A 16,164-nucleotide genomic window follows, 5' to 3' on the forward strand; every position below is an offset into this window, starting at 1 on the left:
ATCCTACACCCTAATGAAATATCAATGGTGCTGGACAGGACACACACGCACACAGACACAATTCCTCTCTGTCGCTCTCCTTCCCCCGTCTTCTCTGTGTGCCTCCCTGGGTCTCTCTCCCTGTCTATCTCTTGCTTTCTGTATATTCTCATATTATGTGTCCTCTAAATTCAGATTATTTGAGAACAACAAAACTCCTTATGTAATATTCATTACATTGTAATCTCTCTAAAATATTGTCCTTTTAATTATAATAATCCACTGTGAAGTACTTAGGGGTTGTGATGTTATTACAGGCATTTGACAATAATTATAGCACTGGTTTATTGTTGTAAAGGGAAGTCTTGCATTACAAATTATTCACAGATTCATTTGAGTCATTACTCAAACTCGTTGCCTGAAGTTTCACACTTAAAGTATAAAGAAATTGCCATGCTAACAATAGTTTCTACCAAAATACCACAGTTACTACAGCGTTATTACTATCATCACAGATGCATATCATTGAGCTTTTAACATTTATTTCAATTTATTTTCTTTTTTCTTTCTTCTTTTTTGCAAATAGTGTTAGATGCTATCATTACATCCGGGTGCAAAGAATGGCAGATAGGCTACTATTTGCACACCTGATTACATACTAATGTACAGTATATGGGCATCACTGCAGCATGTTTATTGCATTTATTTAAAATATGTAGAAATAATGAGTCCCGCAGACACCCTACACCAATCCCTAAACCTAAACTTCAATGTAAAAAAATTAACCATTGATTTACTACAGTAACCATAGTATATTATAGTATCACCATGGTGTTTTGTAGTAAAATCATAACCACAAAATTAAACATGGTTACTACAGTATATTAACACCATATTAGTGTAGTAACACCATGGTTAATTGCATTAAAACTGTGGCTTCTGACAAAAAACATGGTTACTACAATATTACTAAAATAAAACCATGGTAAATTGTACATGGATCAAACCTATTGTCTTAACTCCTGACCTTCACCGTGACCAAATCACTGGTATTAAAATAAATATTAAGAGTGGAGACAAGAAACAGGATGGGAAAAATTGGAACATATGATGGAATCTAACCCGGGTTAGTTATTGCATCAGACATTGTTTAATGCAGGTGTAGATATTGGATTAGCTTATACACATGACTCACACATAAAATCAGCCTTATTGCTTGCCCAAATTGTTCTTCTAAGGGGGTACTTGTTAGCTTTGGAGGACAGTAAAAGTCTGCAAGTGATTGTAACTTTTCCCCCTAGATCCGATGACACCAAATTTGATATATTCCACATTTCATAAAACACAGTTTGAAAATGTGTGTTTTTATCCATTATTTGTTTGCTGCATATAATAACTTTTTAATGAAGGGCGTATTGCTTCAATGGGATTCAAAGGCTGGCAAATTAAACACTGTTCTGTTAGTTCAAAATATTTATAATTCGACTGAAAGTATCCAGTCTCAAAATTCAAAGAACAGCAGCCAGAGTGTACACAAACACAAATGTACATATGCACACTAACTCCCATGCGTTCATAGACACTCTGACTTGTTTTTCAAACTCACAGTCACTTAGAAATAAATCTTCTGAGTTAAACAGAAGCATACGCAATCTACTTTATCTACTGAGAAAATGTTATAAACAATTTCTCGAGAACTTCTGTCACTCTCATACATACAAAAACAAATGGAGCCTAATACTAAGATGTCTACATCAGCAACAATTCTAAAATAACAAACATGTCAAAGGTATTTCTGTCACACTCTCCGCTTCAGTCTCTGCCTCTGTTGATTGCCTCTGTCTCTCTCTATAAGTGCCTCAGATCATGAGTGTGTTTTTTATGGTCCTTTCTTTAGGTATTAGAGAAATTTATGAGGTGTTAAATATTTCCTTTGTTCCCTGACCAGCAGCTGCTGGAACCATCAGAGCCCATACGGCTGAGCAGAGTTCATTAGCCTGCTTAAGGAGCCTGTCCCTTGGGCTCAGTGACCACAGTTCTCCCCTGCCTCCCTTCTCTATACTTATCAGGAGTTCAGTTACAACACTTGAACTATTTATGAAATCTATTAAATGATGTCTTTTCATTACAGTCCCCCATTGATACATGAATCACTTGATTTATAACTAGTTTGTTATAATTTACTGACACTTTAATAACATACATTGAGTTTTACAAATGAGCCTGGGACAACAGAAAACACATAAGCCTTTCATAGATGATAAACAATCATAATATGCTAAATGAATCACCACAGAGCCTTTACTAAACTTGTGTCTACCTGCTGCTGACTGTAGTGCGATCTTAAATTTAACCAAAAACTCAACCGCTGAGAAGATTTTATACAGCACTAGTTGTATTTCATGCTCTTATTGCACAATATCTGGGCAGCATAGGGTTATATGAGCTGCACGGGGGAGTGGGGCACAAACTGTGGGTCTTTACGCTAGGGTGCCAGATGCAACCCCAGTTGCGCCCCTCTTGGTGTATTTTTATTCTTTGTTTGACAGGCATCTTCTGGTTCTACCACGTCAGCAAAGTGCAGTGTGCAGCCAAAAGTTCTGCACAGGTCTATAAATAAGACCCTGCTGAGCTGCATGTTAGCCCCCTGCCCAAAAAGAATAGCCAGCCTGCACTTGCTCTTAAAGACCTTTGTACCTGCTTTTTTTTCTCCTTTTTACTTGAATTATATTCCAGTTCATTTTGATTGTCTTCCAATTCCAATTAATTTCAATTCAATATAAAGCAGTTAACAATTAAGTTAGTAGAGCTGTGTGTGTGTGTGTGTGTGTGTGTGTGTGTGTGTGTGTGTGTGTGTGTGTGTGTGTGTGTGTGTGTGTGTGTGTGTGTGTGTGTGTGTGTCTGTATCTATTGTGTTTCAAGAGTTGTTTCTTTCCTGATGTTTATAGAGCCATATTCTCATGGAGCATGTGGAGTTAAGCCTGCAGATCAACAGCAACCCCCTGCCACTTACATTCCTCTCAACAGCATGAAATTCTTGTTATCTTTCTGTAACAGTGTGTCAGTCAAAAGAGGCACAACACGGTTTTCCTGAGCATAATTTTTCAGTGCATAGTGCATGGTTTGATTAAAAGTCTAGTGGAAACTGAAGAGTATAAATGATGCACCACTAGCATTACCAAATGGAGATAGTCCTACGCTAAACAGATAGTCCTACCCCAAACTCACATGAGTCAAGTCAATAAGTGCTTTTTTCACAACATGGTGAGGAACGGTTCATTTCCACTTGAGGAAGGTTCAACACGGTAAGATTGCAAACCAGTCTCGGCCCAGATTTCTTGGCACGGTTAGTTAAATGTGCTTAACTGTGCTTGTGGAATGGCAGTATGATGTGACCAGTGTTGGGTAAATCCGATTAAAAAGTAATTAATTACTGTAATCAAATTACTTTTTTATAAAAAAATTTGTGTAATGCATAACATTTTTCATTCTTGTAATCAGATTACCGTTACTGACATTCAATTAAATTAATTTATTTTAAATACATTACTTGTGCTAAAGCAATATGCATACCGGTAATACATTTAAAATATGAATTCATATGTACATCTATTAGCATTTCTGTGACAGCTGAAGTGGGTGCAACAATGAATGAGAAGGAAATACAGACATTTTGAATTTGAGCAGAAAACCCAAAACTTTAAGGAAAAGTGATTTAGAAAGTAACTTAAAAGGAAAATAAGTAGCAACATGATAACTGTTTAGATGAATTAATCAGTAAAATAATCTGATTACATATTAAATAAGTGATTAGTTATTTGTAGTGGATTACTTATTTTGAGTAAATTACCCAACACTTTGGTGATTGTCAATTTGCCAAACACACTAGGCAATCTGTACCGTGCCCCAGCTTGTTTGACCCCCAAAGTCCAGTTAGTTTGACTAGTGCGATCGCTCTGTATCGTGCCCAGGCACAGTACGCTGAACCGTGCCTTGGCCCACTTGAAGATGTGGGCTCGGGCACAGTTCAGTCAGCTCAGGCACGCATTTAGTGTGATTGCTAAAACATGACATCAATGATGCGATTGTCAAAGGGATCACTTTCGTCTACAGCATATGTGCAGTGTTTACTGGAAATTTGGCCAGACGAGAGTATACAGGAACAACTGGATACAACACACAAGAACTCTGAGAGATTTGGTCAAATTTGCGACTATCATCGTGCTCGTGGATACAAAAGATCCATTGAGCAATGAGGTGACATCTGAAAAAAATGCGGGTTCAGTATCTGAAGGTACGGGGATGCACAAAATCTGGCAGCTCATCGGACGAAAAGGATCAATTCCAGTGGTGCGATGCTGTCGACATTTAGGCATTTTGAGAGGGCCATGTGTCACCGTGGCTCAAACGACTCCAAATAAGCCACAAAGTAACGTTACAATGATGGACTCTGTTGTGCACTGTGAGACAACTTTCCTTCCTGTTTTCTTCAAAACAAAAAGTCACATCGTAATGACTTAAGCATGCTCAGGCCTAGAACATTAAATGCAATGTGAGTGCAGGGGAGTGTGGAGGGGGGACAATTGTGCTTGGGCACAAGAAAAGGCAACCAGGTCTTGTGTGAGTAACCCTTAGATAATTAGCTGGCCAAGTTCGTTAACATTCAGATGAAGTTAATAAAATTTAGTGTAAGTTTGGTGTCTTTGTGATTTTATGATGATGGTTTAACTAGTATAGTACGTTATTTTTCTACATGCTTTTTTTTCAGGGAGGTAAATTATGTGAACTACCTCATTAAAACTCATAATATATCAATATATGACTTAATGTCCTTTTTCAATATTCTGGGAACTTTTACTTTTCTGTGTGTTCGTGTCCGGTGGCAAACACAACTCCTCAGCATATGATGGTAAACCTTTTCTTTTTCTCTTTGCTTTCCCTTTTAAGACATGGGACCTGTCTTTCCTCTGCAGTCCTGAAAAATGAAAGATATTATCATCATTAACATAGCGCACTCGTTCACACCTTTGCCAACTGAGATATTTGCTTTGTACATTCCTGATTTTGCAGCACCACAGTGGTAAAAATAAAATAAAAAAATAATCATGCCAACTGGCCCCGGACGGCACGTATTTGTAACGAGAACTATTCGGCCCGATGGTGGAAAAGAGGCTAATTTAGCTATGTCTGGCTGGTCAGGATGCTAAAAGAAAACAGAGCAATGTTTTGATTGTGTCACAGTGTTTACACTTTTTAGAGGAAATCAGCCTTCAAATAGCTTACTTATAGTTGTCTGTGCATATTAAACGTTGATATGATAAAGTATTTGAACATAAAGCTGTAATCACTAAGCATATCAAATCAATAGATTACTGTACCACATAGCAGAGCCATTGAGTTTGTTTACATGCACATTAAAAGTTCGATTTCAGTCAGACTAAAGCAATAATTTGTCCTTTTATAATGTCGGGTAAAAGCTTTATTCAGACTGAAATCGTACGAGTCCTGATTTTGCTAAATCGAACTAACAGACCAAGATAATGCAATTGTACCTTGGCTTTGTCCAGCAATACATTAGTCCTCTTTCTTCCTCTCTCTGCCTCATCGCATCTTTCTGACATATACAACACATTTTATCGGTGAAAAGTAAGGCAGTTAAGTTGTGGTTATGGTTGATTTGTATAATGTACACTATGATGCCGATGTCATGCTGTGTACATTCCCTTGCCAAGTACATGTTCAGGTACACCATGCCTTTATCAGTTAATGGTTTGATCACTCATGTCTGCAAATCTTTTTTTTCCAGAAATCTGTTGACAGTGAATGGCCGGCGCATCATGGATAAAGAATTACTCTCCTTAACTTTCACAATCATTGTACTACGATGGTGGAATAATCTTCCAAGTGAATCTGCAAGCACTTGACTCACAACTGTTAATGAACTTAATCTTTCTTATTCTTTAAAAAAAACCTTCCCTTTCTGTTGTTACACAGTGTCTCACCTACACTCACTAAGCACTTTATTAGGAACACTATGGTGCTAATAAAGTCCCCGATGTGGTCTTCAGCTGTTGGAGTCCATCCGCCTCAAGTTTCATCATGTTGTGCATTCTGAGATGTTATTCTGCTCACTACAATTGTACTGAGTGGTTATCTGAGTCACCGTAGCCTTTCTGTCAGCTCGAACTAATCTGGCTAATCTCTGTTGACCTCTCTCATCAACAAGGCGTTTCCGTCCGCAGAACTGCCGCTCACTGGATGTTTTTTATGTTTGGCACCATTCTGAGTAAACTGTAGAGACGTTTGTGTGTAAAAATCCCAGGAGATCAGCAGTTACAGAAATACCAGCCCGTCTGGCACCAACAATTATGCCACATCGAAATCACTAAAATAAAATAAAAATTCTCCATTCTGATGGTTGGTGTGAACATTAACCGAAGATCCTGACCCCCATCTACATGATTTTATGGATTGCACTGCTGCCATACGATTGGCTAATTAGATAATTGCATGAATAATTAGGTTTACAGGTGTACCTAATCATGTGGTTGGTGAGTGTATATCACTGTTCTAACATACATTTGTACTTTTCTGATAAAACAAAATACATAAAAAATGTATCACTGTAATTCCCAATCATAATGGAAGAGTGCTTAAAGGGATAGTTCACCCAACAACATGCGGGTAAATAAATAATTATAGAATTTTCATTTTTAGGCTATCACTTTAAATGATCCCAAGACAATCGTTAGAATTGGTTGTTGTGTGGTTTTAAATAAAACTGAGCTGATCACTCGTACCAGTCTATTAATAAGAGTCTTATCCTGGCATCCACGGCCCTTGTGCTGTGCCCCATTACTGCCTTGGGCGCAAGCCAACAGCAGCACCCCCGCATGGCAGCTGCGCGCATGCGCATCATTGAGAGGTCTTGCTCTGTCCCTGCAAGAGAACTTTAATAATGAAGTAGACCACGGAGTGCGCGTGTGCTTACGTAAACTTTAGAAGCGTAAATTGACCAGATAGAAATACTTGTTGCATCTGCACGGCGAGGGCAAGAGAGCTTTTCTCAGAGTGAAATAGTGGTGGTCGGTTGGAGCTTTACGCTCCGGTGCGATCAGCGCAGCTCTCATGAACTTAGGGAGTACTTCACCGCGAGCTTCACTGACAGCGCGTGCACTGACTGGCGCGAGCTGTTCCTCGTGCTTCACGCAGCTCGACCGCTTGAATATTTTTGGATGAGCATGTCAACAGAGTGAATGCAACGACGCGCACGGACCTTCTGGACAGTTTGGAAATCTTAGCACAGCACAACTCCTAAGAGTAAGTGAAGTGCACATTTTCTATGAATTGCCACAACATAGCTCATTGTTATCGCTCTGCAAATACATTAAAAGATTTTACTGATAACTGTTCTGGCAACGGACAGTGCGTAAAAGCGGTTTCTTGAAGCACCTGCTCAAGCCCGATAATTTCACGCCATTTAAATGTCTAAAAAACGAAAATGAGGATATATCATTTAAAACTTTTTATCATTCGTTCAGCAGTTTCTGCTTTACGTGTTAAGATGCTCTGTGCTGCTTTAATGGATACATACGGCATTAAATTGCATAATACATGATTTTATAGAGCACATGCGTTCACTCTTCTATACAACAACGGATTTAACTGAAGAGGTGATTCTGTTTGAAATGTATTAAGAGTCAACTTTTGTGTGGGCATTGGAAACTTTGGTGTTTTTCTGTTGTTATTTATTTGCATTTATTTTATTGTAGACTTCGTTAATAGCTATAAAGTAACGGAAGGTTTTATAACTGTGTCTTCCGAACCATCATGTATCAGTTTGCCGGGTGATGCCATGTCCGTTTTCCCATGCACGTGCAGTTTGTGTTTGTATTTGATACGGAGGAAACGGGAATATCATCCCGACACTGAAGCCGTTTCGCTGCGCGTTGGCCACTGGCCGCTTTCTGGCGCTGCCGATACCAGCTCAGGCCTAAACCCGATACCGGAGAAAGAGCCCGGATTAGTTTACACGTTTAACACGAAATAATTCACAACACACAAGTCGCTCTGGAGGCTGGTAATAAGACAGAGTGTATTAGCCAACAATTACATAAGAGAACACCAGTGACCTCCTATCTGACCATTTTCAGGCTTTAGACAAACTTTGGGGGGAAATCCACTGTTACAATAAATGTGAGTGTAGCATATTTTCTTCTAATTAACTATGAGGATTTTTAAATGCATACATTTAAGATGCTTGTCTCAAAGTAGATAATGAGGCTCTTGATGCTCTTTGATTACAAATGAAAGGAATAATCCGTGTTCAGTATAAACTCAGTCGACTGCATTTGTGGCATAATGTTGATTACCAGAATAATTAGTTTCGACTCCTCCCTCCTTTTCATAAAAAAGAGAGCAAAAATTGAAGTAAATGGGGATAATTTGTTGAGGGTTTAAAGTCAGAAATGTGAATCTTATAATTTTATTAAAGCACTTACATTAAATCATGTGTTAAAAGTTGTGTATTATTTGAGCTGTAAAGCTGTTTAAATTGATGTTTTGGGGTTTTAGGGTTATGTTGTCATGACAACAAAGTTATAACATTGAATATAAACACAGAAAAGGTTAGTAAGCAATTTTATCACATTAAAAGCATGTTAACATGCATATTGTTTACGTCATGTGGCTGTACTTCTGAAACGGTGAGTATTTTAACATTTACAGATTGGCCACATTCACTTCCATTGTAAGTGTCTCACTGTTACCCAGATTGTATTTTTTAAAGAAAAGGAGGGGGCGGGTCGAAACTATATTTTGTGCTAATCAACATTATGCCACAAATGTTGTCGATTGAGTTAAACTTGTATTGAACACAGAATATTCCTTTAAGCTCTCTTTAGTAGATTTAACCCTATGATGCACTAATTAATTAATCAAAATGTAAAAATAACCAAAACCTTGGTTTCTTTTCTTTTTTGTTTCATTATACATCTGTCCACTGGAATGAAACATAATAGTAAATATTCCAGCAGAGACTTTCATCGGGGTTGTATTTGTTGTCATACATAAAAAAACACAATGACTTATAAAGAGGGTGGTTTAGATGCAACTTAAAATTTTTTAAGATGTGTCCACTGTTATTTTGTTTTATATATATATATTCCAAAACAGTTATATTTTTAACAATGTAAACTGGTCTTTTTATTATGAGTTTAGTCAAATCTGTAAACAATTGTTAAATTGGCTAAAGCACAAATTTCATTATCATTAATATACAAAAAGGGAAGATAACTGTATTTTGATGTATGTGAGCCAAGGACAATAATTTGGGCAATGTCATTAAACCTATAGGGCCTATATTCTAGGATCTATAAATGGAATAATACAATTAATTATAAAAATAATAAAAAAATGAATCTACACTGAATGCATTAAATAAATAAAAAATATCCCTCTTTTCCTCCTATTAAAACCATTTGTTCCTAGGCTGACTTGTTTATGTATAGGCGGTCTGTTTTGACAATGGCAGGAGTGCTGATGATTTAAAGGGAGGAAAATGAAAGCTTTGGCGTATTTGGCTTTCCTGCGTTGCACTCGTGCCGCGACTGTGTCGAATTGTGCATAGAATGCTCCGCCACTAAACGCTCCACATGCTTTCATGACAATAGCTGTAAAGCATACTGGCGTGCTTTGTTATTTTGAGAGAGTATGATCTGCTCTAATTGGAGCATTTATAATCCAATGATTTTTCATGCTAAGACTGAATCCAAAGTTTTAGTGAGGGAGAAAAAAGTTGGATTTTATTTAAAAATGTATGTGTTGACAGAAGAGCAATACATTTCAAATGCCCTACTTTTAGCATAACAACATCATAACAAAACCATAACATGATTAGAGTAATGTACCTTGTGTTGTTTGGCTGTCCTTATGTTAACAGTGTGTGTGTGTGTGTGTCGTGCGTGCCTGCCTGCCTGCCAGGAGATAGAATTGTGTGTCAGAGTGTGTGTGGATATGTATGTGTGTATCAGGACAGTAAAGGCTCAGAGGGCACAGAGTGATAACAGTAAAAATCAATGTTGCTCAGCTCATTCCCCTGCCTGAACATTAAAGGCTTGAATTTCCAAATAAAAAATTCAAATGATCTGCTCTTCAAACTGTGCCCTTCAACTCTCTCTCTCTCTCTCTCTCTCTCTCTCTCTCTCTCTCTCTCTCTCTGTCTTGCGACCACACACATATATATTATATACAGAAGTTTGTAAACATTTCCTTGTGGGGACTTCCCATTCAAATCTATTGTTAGTAAAAGATAATTGTAATTTTTATATAATTACCCTAATGTCAACCCTAAATGCACCATATAGCTTCTTTTTTATTTTAATCAATACTTTATTTGGCCCAATTATGAAACGTTTTTATTGTGCATACCTTAAAGGAAGGATGGAGCTATTTCTACTTGGTCTGATCCGAATCAAAATTGAAAAAATTGAATCAGGTACATACAGGTTGACTTAAATATACTGTTACTCAAGGACCAAACCATGGGGGGAGGCTGTTGAGGTCACAAATGTAATGACTCTTTTTGGTCTTTTTGGTCTGTAAAATAGTAAAGTTCAATAAAGTTATTGAATAACTTTTGGAATAAAGGCTCTAAATATTATAAATGCCCAAAATAATAATTTATTGTTTTTTAAAAATACACTGTATATACAGTATACATACAATTTTGAAGTAAATGTACACTTTTGAAGTTCACACAGCATATTCAATTAACATCTTATTGTATAAATAACAGGCAATGTCCACACTTCCCAAACAGAAATTCACCTGATGGCCTGAACTACACAGTATGGCAAGAACTGAGAATTTTATGTATTGTTATAGAGAAATGAGTTAGATAGTGATAATGATTGTCAATTGACAGCGTTTGTGGCATAATTATATATATATATATATATATATATATATATATATATATATATATATATATATATATAGATTACCACAAAGAAATATTTTGACTTGCCCCTCCTTTTCTATAAAAAAAGTAAAAATCTGGGTTACAAGGAGGCACTTACAATGGAAGAGAATGGGGCCAAACAGTAAACATTAAACTACTCACTGAATACTCACTGTTTCAAAAGTATAGCCACGTGACGTAAACAATATGTGTGTTAGTGCGATCAAATTGCTTACTAACCTTTTCTGTATAAAGTTATAGCCAATAGGCGATGTCATGTCAAAAACCCTAAAATAAATGACAATTTAAACAGATTTTCAGCTCATTTTATACATGAGTTTTAACACAAAACATTGATGTAAGTGATTTTATAAAATGATAAGCTTCATATTTCTGCCTTTTAACCCTCACTTGATTTTTGCTTTTTTTAAATATATATATATATATTGTTGTTGTTGTGGTAATCACAATCACAATCACATCAGCTAAAAGGTGAGTATGTTGCATTCTCGGAATCGGTCTGTACATACAAACAATCATGTAATCCTTGCGACTAATTTAAACAATTAGCAGTGCATAATGGACTGTAGCAGAACAACAAAGTTATAAATTGTTGGGGGGTTATTGGACGTATCTAATTATTGAAGGGGACACATCCCTCCCAATGTCTATTGTGGTTACGGCCCTGCTGTAAAATTCGATGTCACCACATGTAGCATTTTTTGTGGTTACTTTACAGAACTATTTTACAGATTATTCATCTGAAGACATGAGCAAAAGTTAGCGAAGCAAAACAAATTGAATGTTAAAAATAAACTATGTTGCAGGCAGATTTGTAAACTACAGGTCTGGTACCTGCTGCTGGAGGACTGAGAATAAACCTATTCTCCTCATCCAAAGGCTTTCAAGGTCTTTCAAAGAGTTTTTGAATAAGAGTGCTCTTCATTACTGAGGCCTCTGGAGATTTAAATGCAATTTAAAGACAGGCATGAATGGAAAGAAAGAAAGAAATAAAGATGTAGAGGGGTGGGGGGCTTTACAGTCACAACAAAAGGTAATGGCATGCATGGCTGTAACCAGCTAGACTCACCAGTATTAGGGATTGACCGGGGGGCCTGGGTAGCTCAGTGAGCAAAGACGTTGACTACCACCCCAGGAGTCGCTAGTTCTAATCCAGGGCATGCTGAGTGACTCTAGCCAGGTCTCCTAAGCAACCAAATTGGCCTTGTTGCTAGGGTGGGTAGGGCCACGTTGGGTTAACCTCCTCTTGGTTGCTATAATGTGGTTCTCACTCTCGGTGGGGCACGTGGTGAGTTGTGTGTGGATGCTGCGGAGAATGGCATGGGCCTCTACACGCACTGCGCTCAACAAGTTATGTAACGTAATGCACTCAACAAGCCAAGTGATAAGATGCATGGATTGATGGTCTCAGACGCGGAGGCAACTGAGATTCGTCCTTTGCCATCCGGAGTGAGGCACTATGCCACCGCGAGGCCTTAGAGCACATTGAGAACTGGCCATTCCAAATTGAAAAAAGTAAATACATTTAGGGATTGACCGATCTAAGTTTTCAATGGTTGGTTGTTAAATTAATATATGTGATTACATCTGTGGTTAGATGTGCTAAGTGACTCCTGCCATACTAGCACCACCATGACCTGAACAGTTTGTCTCTTTGTGTGTGTATACATTTCTCTCTGCCCATTGTTTAATGTTTACTTCTGTAAATTATATTTATTTCAGCTATGTTGGCAATGATACAATGAAGTTGCCAGACTTCTTCCTTCCCCTCCTACACACATTTACACTCAGACACAAAGGGAGAAATATAGAACAGAGAGAGAGAGAAATGCCTATGCATTGTATTTTGCTTATGGCAATTTTAAAGCATCCTTGATTCTTAATTTGCAGGTATCTGGACTGTAGTTGTGGGCAGTGGAAGTTCAACTGATGGAGAATACACAGGAGCTGAATGAGCAGAGTGTAAGTGAACTACAAAAGCTGTTTTTGTGAAAACAATATAGCTTTACTGTATCTGTCAGAAGATTATCTAAATGTCTTTTGTCTTTGTGGATTTATCATCACTCCACACATTTCTAAAGCAAATTCATTCTGAATGCAGTATTATTTGAGGTTTGTCTGTATAGTGTTTGCATTGCTGTACTGTATATATGGATATGTATGCAAAAAATATAATCATTTGACAAATTTGATCATAAATGAAAAGTTTAATTGTGTGATTTTAAGTGTGTTTGTGTGTATGAATGAGTGTGAATGTGGATAGGCCACCCAGGTGTGTATTGAGCAGTGTTAGGTCTTTAATACTCAACAGATGTGAGCTGAAGTGTCGAGCACAGTAGCCATATGGCCACCACAAGTCTGAGCAGTGTCACACACATGCACACATAGAGACTCGGTACAATACACTAACGCTGCTCACTGCAGAAACAATTTCAGCCAAGTATAAGTGTGTTATAAGACTGTACTCAATGTCAATTCTTTCTTTCTTTCTTTCTCCTAGAAAAAAGAAATACATTTAATCAGTCTTTCATTTGTGTTGCCACATTGACATATTAGATTTGTGCTGTTTTTTTCCTTTTTTATTTTGTGTATGTCTATCCCAGTGCTTAGGAAAAGATAGACAGGCATCCATAATCCATATGAGGAAAGATACTGATCTGGGGGTGTCTGGGGTAATGGAGGGAGAGGAAGGGGGGATTAAGGTGTGGGTGGAGGGAGTATTTTGTGACTCAGGGGATCAATGCTTTTGGATGTTAAGGAAAAATAGCAGAGGAGTAAAATGAAAAGGGGGGTGTAGCTGCAGCCTTTTCCTCTGGCGCAGTCTGTGCCCCAGAGCACAGACCACAGACAAAGAGAGAGGACTCAGGTTACACACTCTCTCACACACACACACTCACACACACACACACACACACACACACACACACACACACACACACACACACACACACACCTAAAGAGAGGGAGAAAGAGGCAAAGAAAAGGCAAACAGAAAACAGGGCATTGCAATCACCTTACATTCACATATTTACAGCTCCCTGATTAACTTGACTTGGCGAATAACCACAAAAAACTAAAAAGAGTAAAAGTGAGCCGCATACTGAGCTGTTCACATAGAATCACATTACTATACCTACATTTTTGCAAAAGGATTTTCATTGTATGTATCAAGGCAGTTTCCTGGTGAAATAAACAATGAACAAGGCCTGTTCACACCAAATCTGTGATGATTTTGCGAGACAAACTTCCAACGAAAGGTCTATTCACGCCAAGTCCATAAAAAATCTAACTAAAAACGAATTCACCCCTGTTCAGAAAGCAGCACTGTTGATGTTATACAAACATATTTATACTAGTTTCCAGCGTTCAGCTGTCAATACTAGATATTAATATATTGAACGCTGTTAAAGCATTTATTTACCTAATTTGGCATAGCTGTTTCATTATGTTCTTTCCATGGTGTTAATGCATTTTGAGGAGTATATAATCTGTGGGGGTTTTTTTATCCAAGTGACATGAGTAAAGAGGAATGTTGCATAAATATATGTCCTATATTTGCACTTATATTTTGCTACGAGCATATTCCAAACGGACTCCCAAAGTCAACTGTTTTTATAATGCCGATAATATATGACAAGGTAAAGTGAAATAAATACATGCTGAATAATGTTAATTAAGAATAACATGTTGTAACAGATGTTCGTATTTGGATAAAAACTAGGAAGCGGGAGACGGCATCAGCGAATCACGTGAGTTTATTTACACACTCTGAATGCAAGTCAAACAAAAATAACACTTTTCAGCGGCCAGACAGTGAAGCTTCCATAACACACACTGTGCTCAGGCTACGCTCGTCCTCTTTCGGAGGACTGGGCCGTCTTTTATCTCCCCCGACTCTCAGTGTGAACATAGAAATGGTATTTAGCCACAATTCATCTCAGGTGGATGACCTTACTGCTTTCTCTCTCTCAGACTGCCCCCCCCCCTCCCCTTTCTGGAGAGGAAGTACACAACAGCCATCTGTGCCCCCGGTCTGTGGACCACCTCAAACTCAAATGGCTGGAGTGCCAGATACTAACAGGTGATCTGGGCGTTGACATCCTTCATGCAATGGAGCCATTGGAGCAGGGCATGTCCCAAACAGAGGGTGAATGCTCGTCCCAGCAAATAATAGCGGAGGGTGAGGACCGGCCACATGATGGCCATACACTCCATCTCACCGGGCACTCCCACCCCCTCCACCACTTGGGACAGTACAGCACCCAGCCCCCTGTCCTATGCGTCCACTTGCAAAACAAAAGGGAGAGAGAAATCAGGGGAATGCAGAAGCAGCCCACCACAAAGTGCAGCTTTTACCTGTGTGAAAGCTCGTTGGCATGGCTCCATCCACTGAACCAGGTCTAGAGCTCCCTTTTTAGTGAGATCAGTCTGTGGGCTGGTGACGTCCAAATAATTAGGCACAAACCTTTGAAAAGCCGGCCAGCCCCAAAAACTGTCTCACCTCTTTTTTGGTCTTAGGTCTCGGGCAGGTCGCAATCACTGCAGTTTTATTAATTTGTGGTCGCACCTGCCCATGCCCCAAGTAGAACCCTAGATACCATACCTCCACCCGACCATTTGTGCACTTCGGGTTTGCTGTGAGTCCCGCTCGTCGCAGCGACCTCAAAATGGTTCCCAGATGCTGCATGTGCTGCTGCCAATCATTAATGTAAGTAATGATATCATCCAACTAAGCAGTGGCATACGCAGCATGTGGTCTAAGGACTCTGTCCATCAGATGCTGAAATGTAGCCGGGGTCCCAAACAAACTGAAAAGAAGGGTCACAAATTGGTGTAATCCAAACGTTGTCAAGAAGGGCGTTTTCTCATGAGACATCGGCGTTATGGGGATCCCCAACTCGCAGTGTGACCGAAAAGGACCTTTGCCACTTCATGAGTAATTTAGAGCTCAATGTGGGCAGCAATACAAGTACTATATCACCCTGTGCAAACTCCCGTAGCCGAGCTCCCCTGTTATACAGCGGGGACTGATGTTCTTGCGCTTGTAGCATCTTCTCCTGTGATAGATGCCCCAGTGTGTGGAGTTTTGCTCTCGGGTCAAGAACATATTTTTGCTTTGTGAAGGTCCCTCCTCCCAATTTTCCTTCATGATGGCTAACACTCCACAGGACTCCCCACCTCCATCACCAGGCACTGTTCACGGA

General features: G+C 38.7%; 1 protein-coding gene across 12 annotated transcripts in view; it reads left to right on the plus strand.

Annotated features, from left to right (window-relative positions):
- Positions 1-6,933: 6,933 nt before the first annotated feature.
- LOC127618445 (eyes absent homolog 4-like) overlaps positions 6,934-16,164 on the plus strand; it is a 59,640-nt gene continuing 50,409 nt past the window's right edge. For all 12 annotated transcript variants that reach the window (XM_052090875.1, XM_052090877.1, XM_052090876.1 and 9 more), the window contains exons 1-2: positions 6,934-7,299; positions 12,851-12,922. In XM_052090875.1, coding sequence (XP_051946835.1) covers positions 12,890-12,922 — 33 coding nt within the window. In that variant the 5' untranslated portion in view covers positions 6,934-7,299; positions 12,851-12,889. The remainder of the gene's footprint in view (positions 7,300-12,850; positions 12,923-16,164) is intronic.

This window comes from Xyrauchen texanus, chromosome 25 (genome assembly GCF_025860055.1).
Source record: "Xyrauchen texanus isolate HMW12.3.18 chromosome 25, RBS_HiC_50CHRs, whole genome shotgun sequence".
Taxonomy (NCBI): Eukaryota; Metazoa; Chordata; class Actinopteri; order Cypriniformes; family Catostomidae; genus Xyrauchen; species Xyrauchen texanus.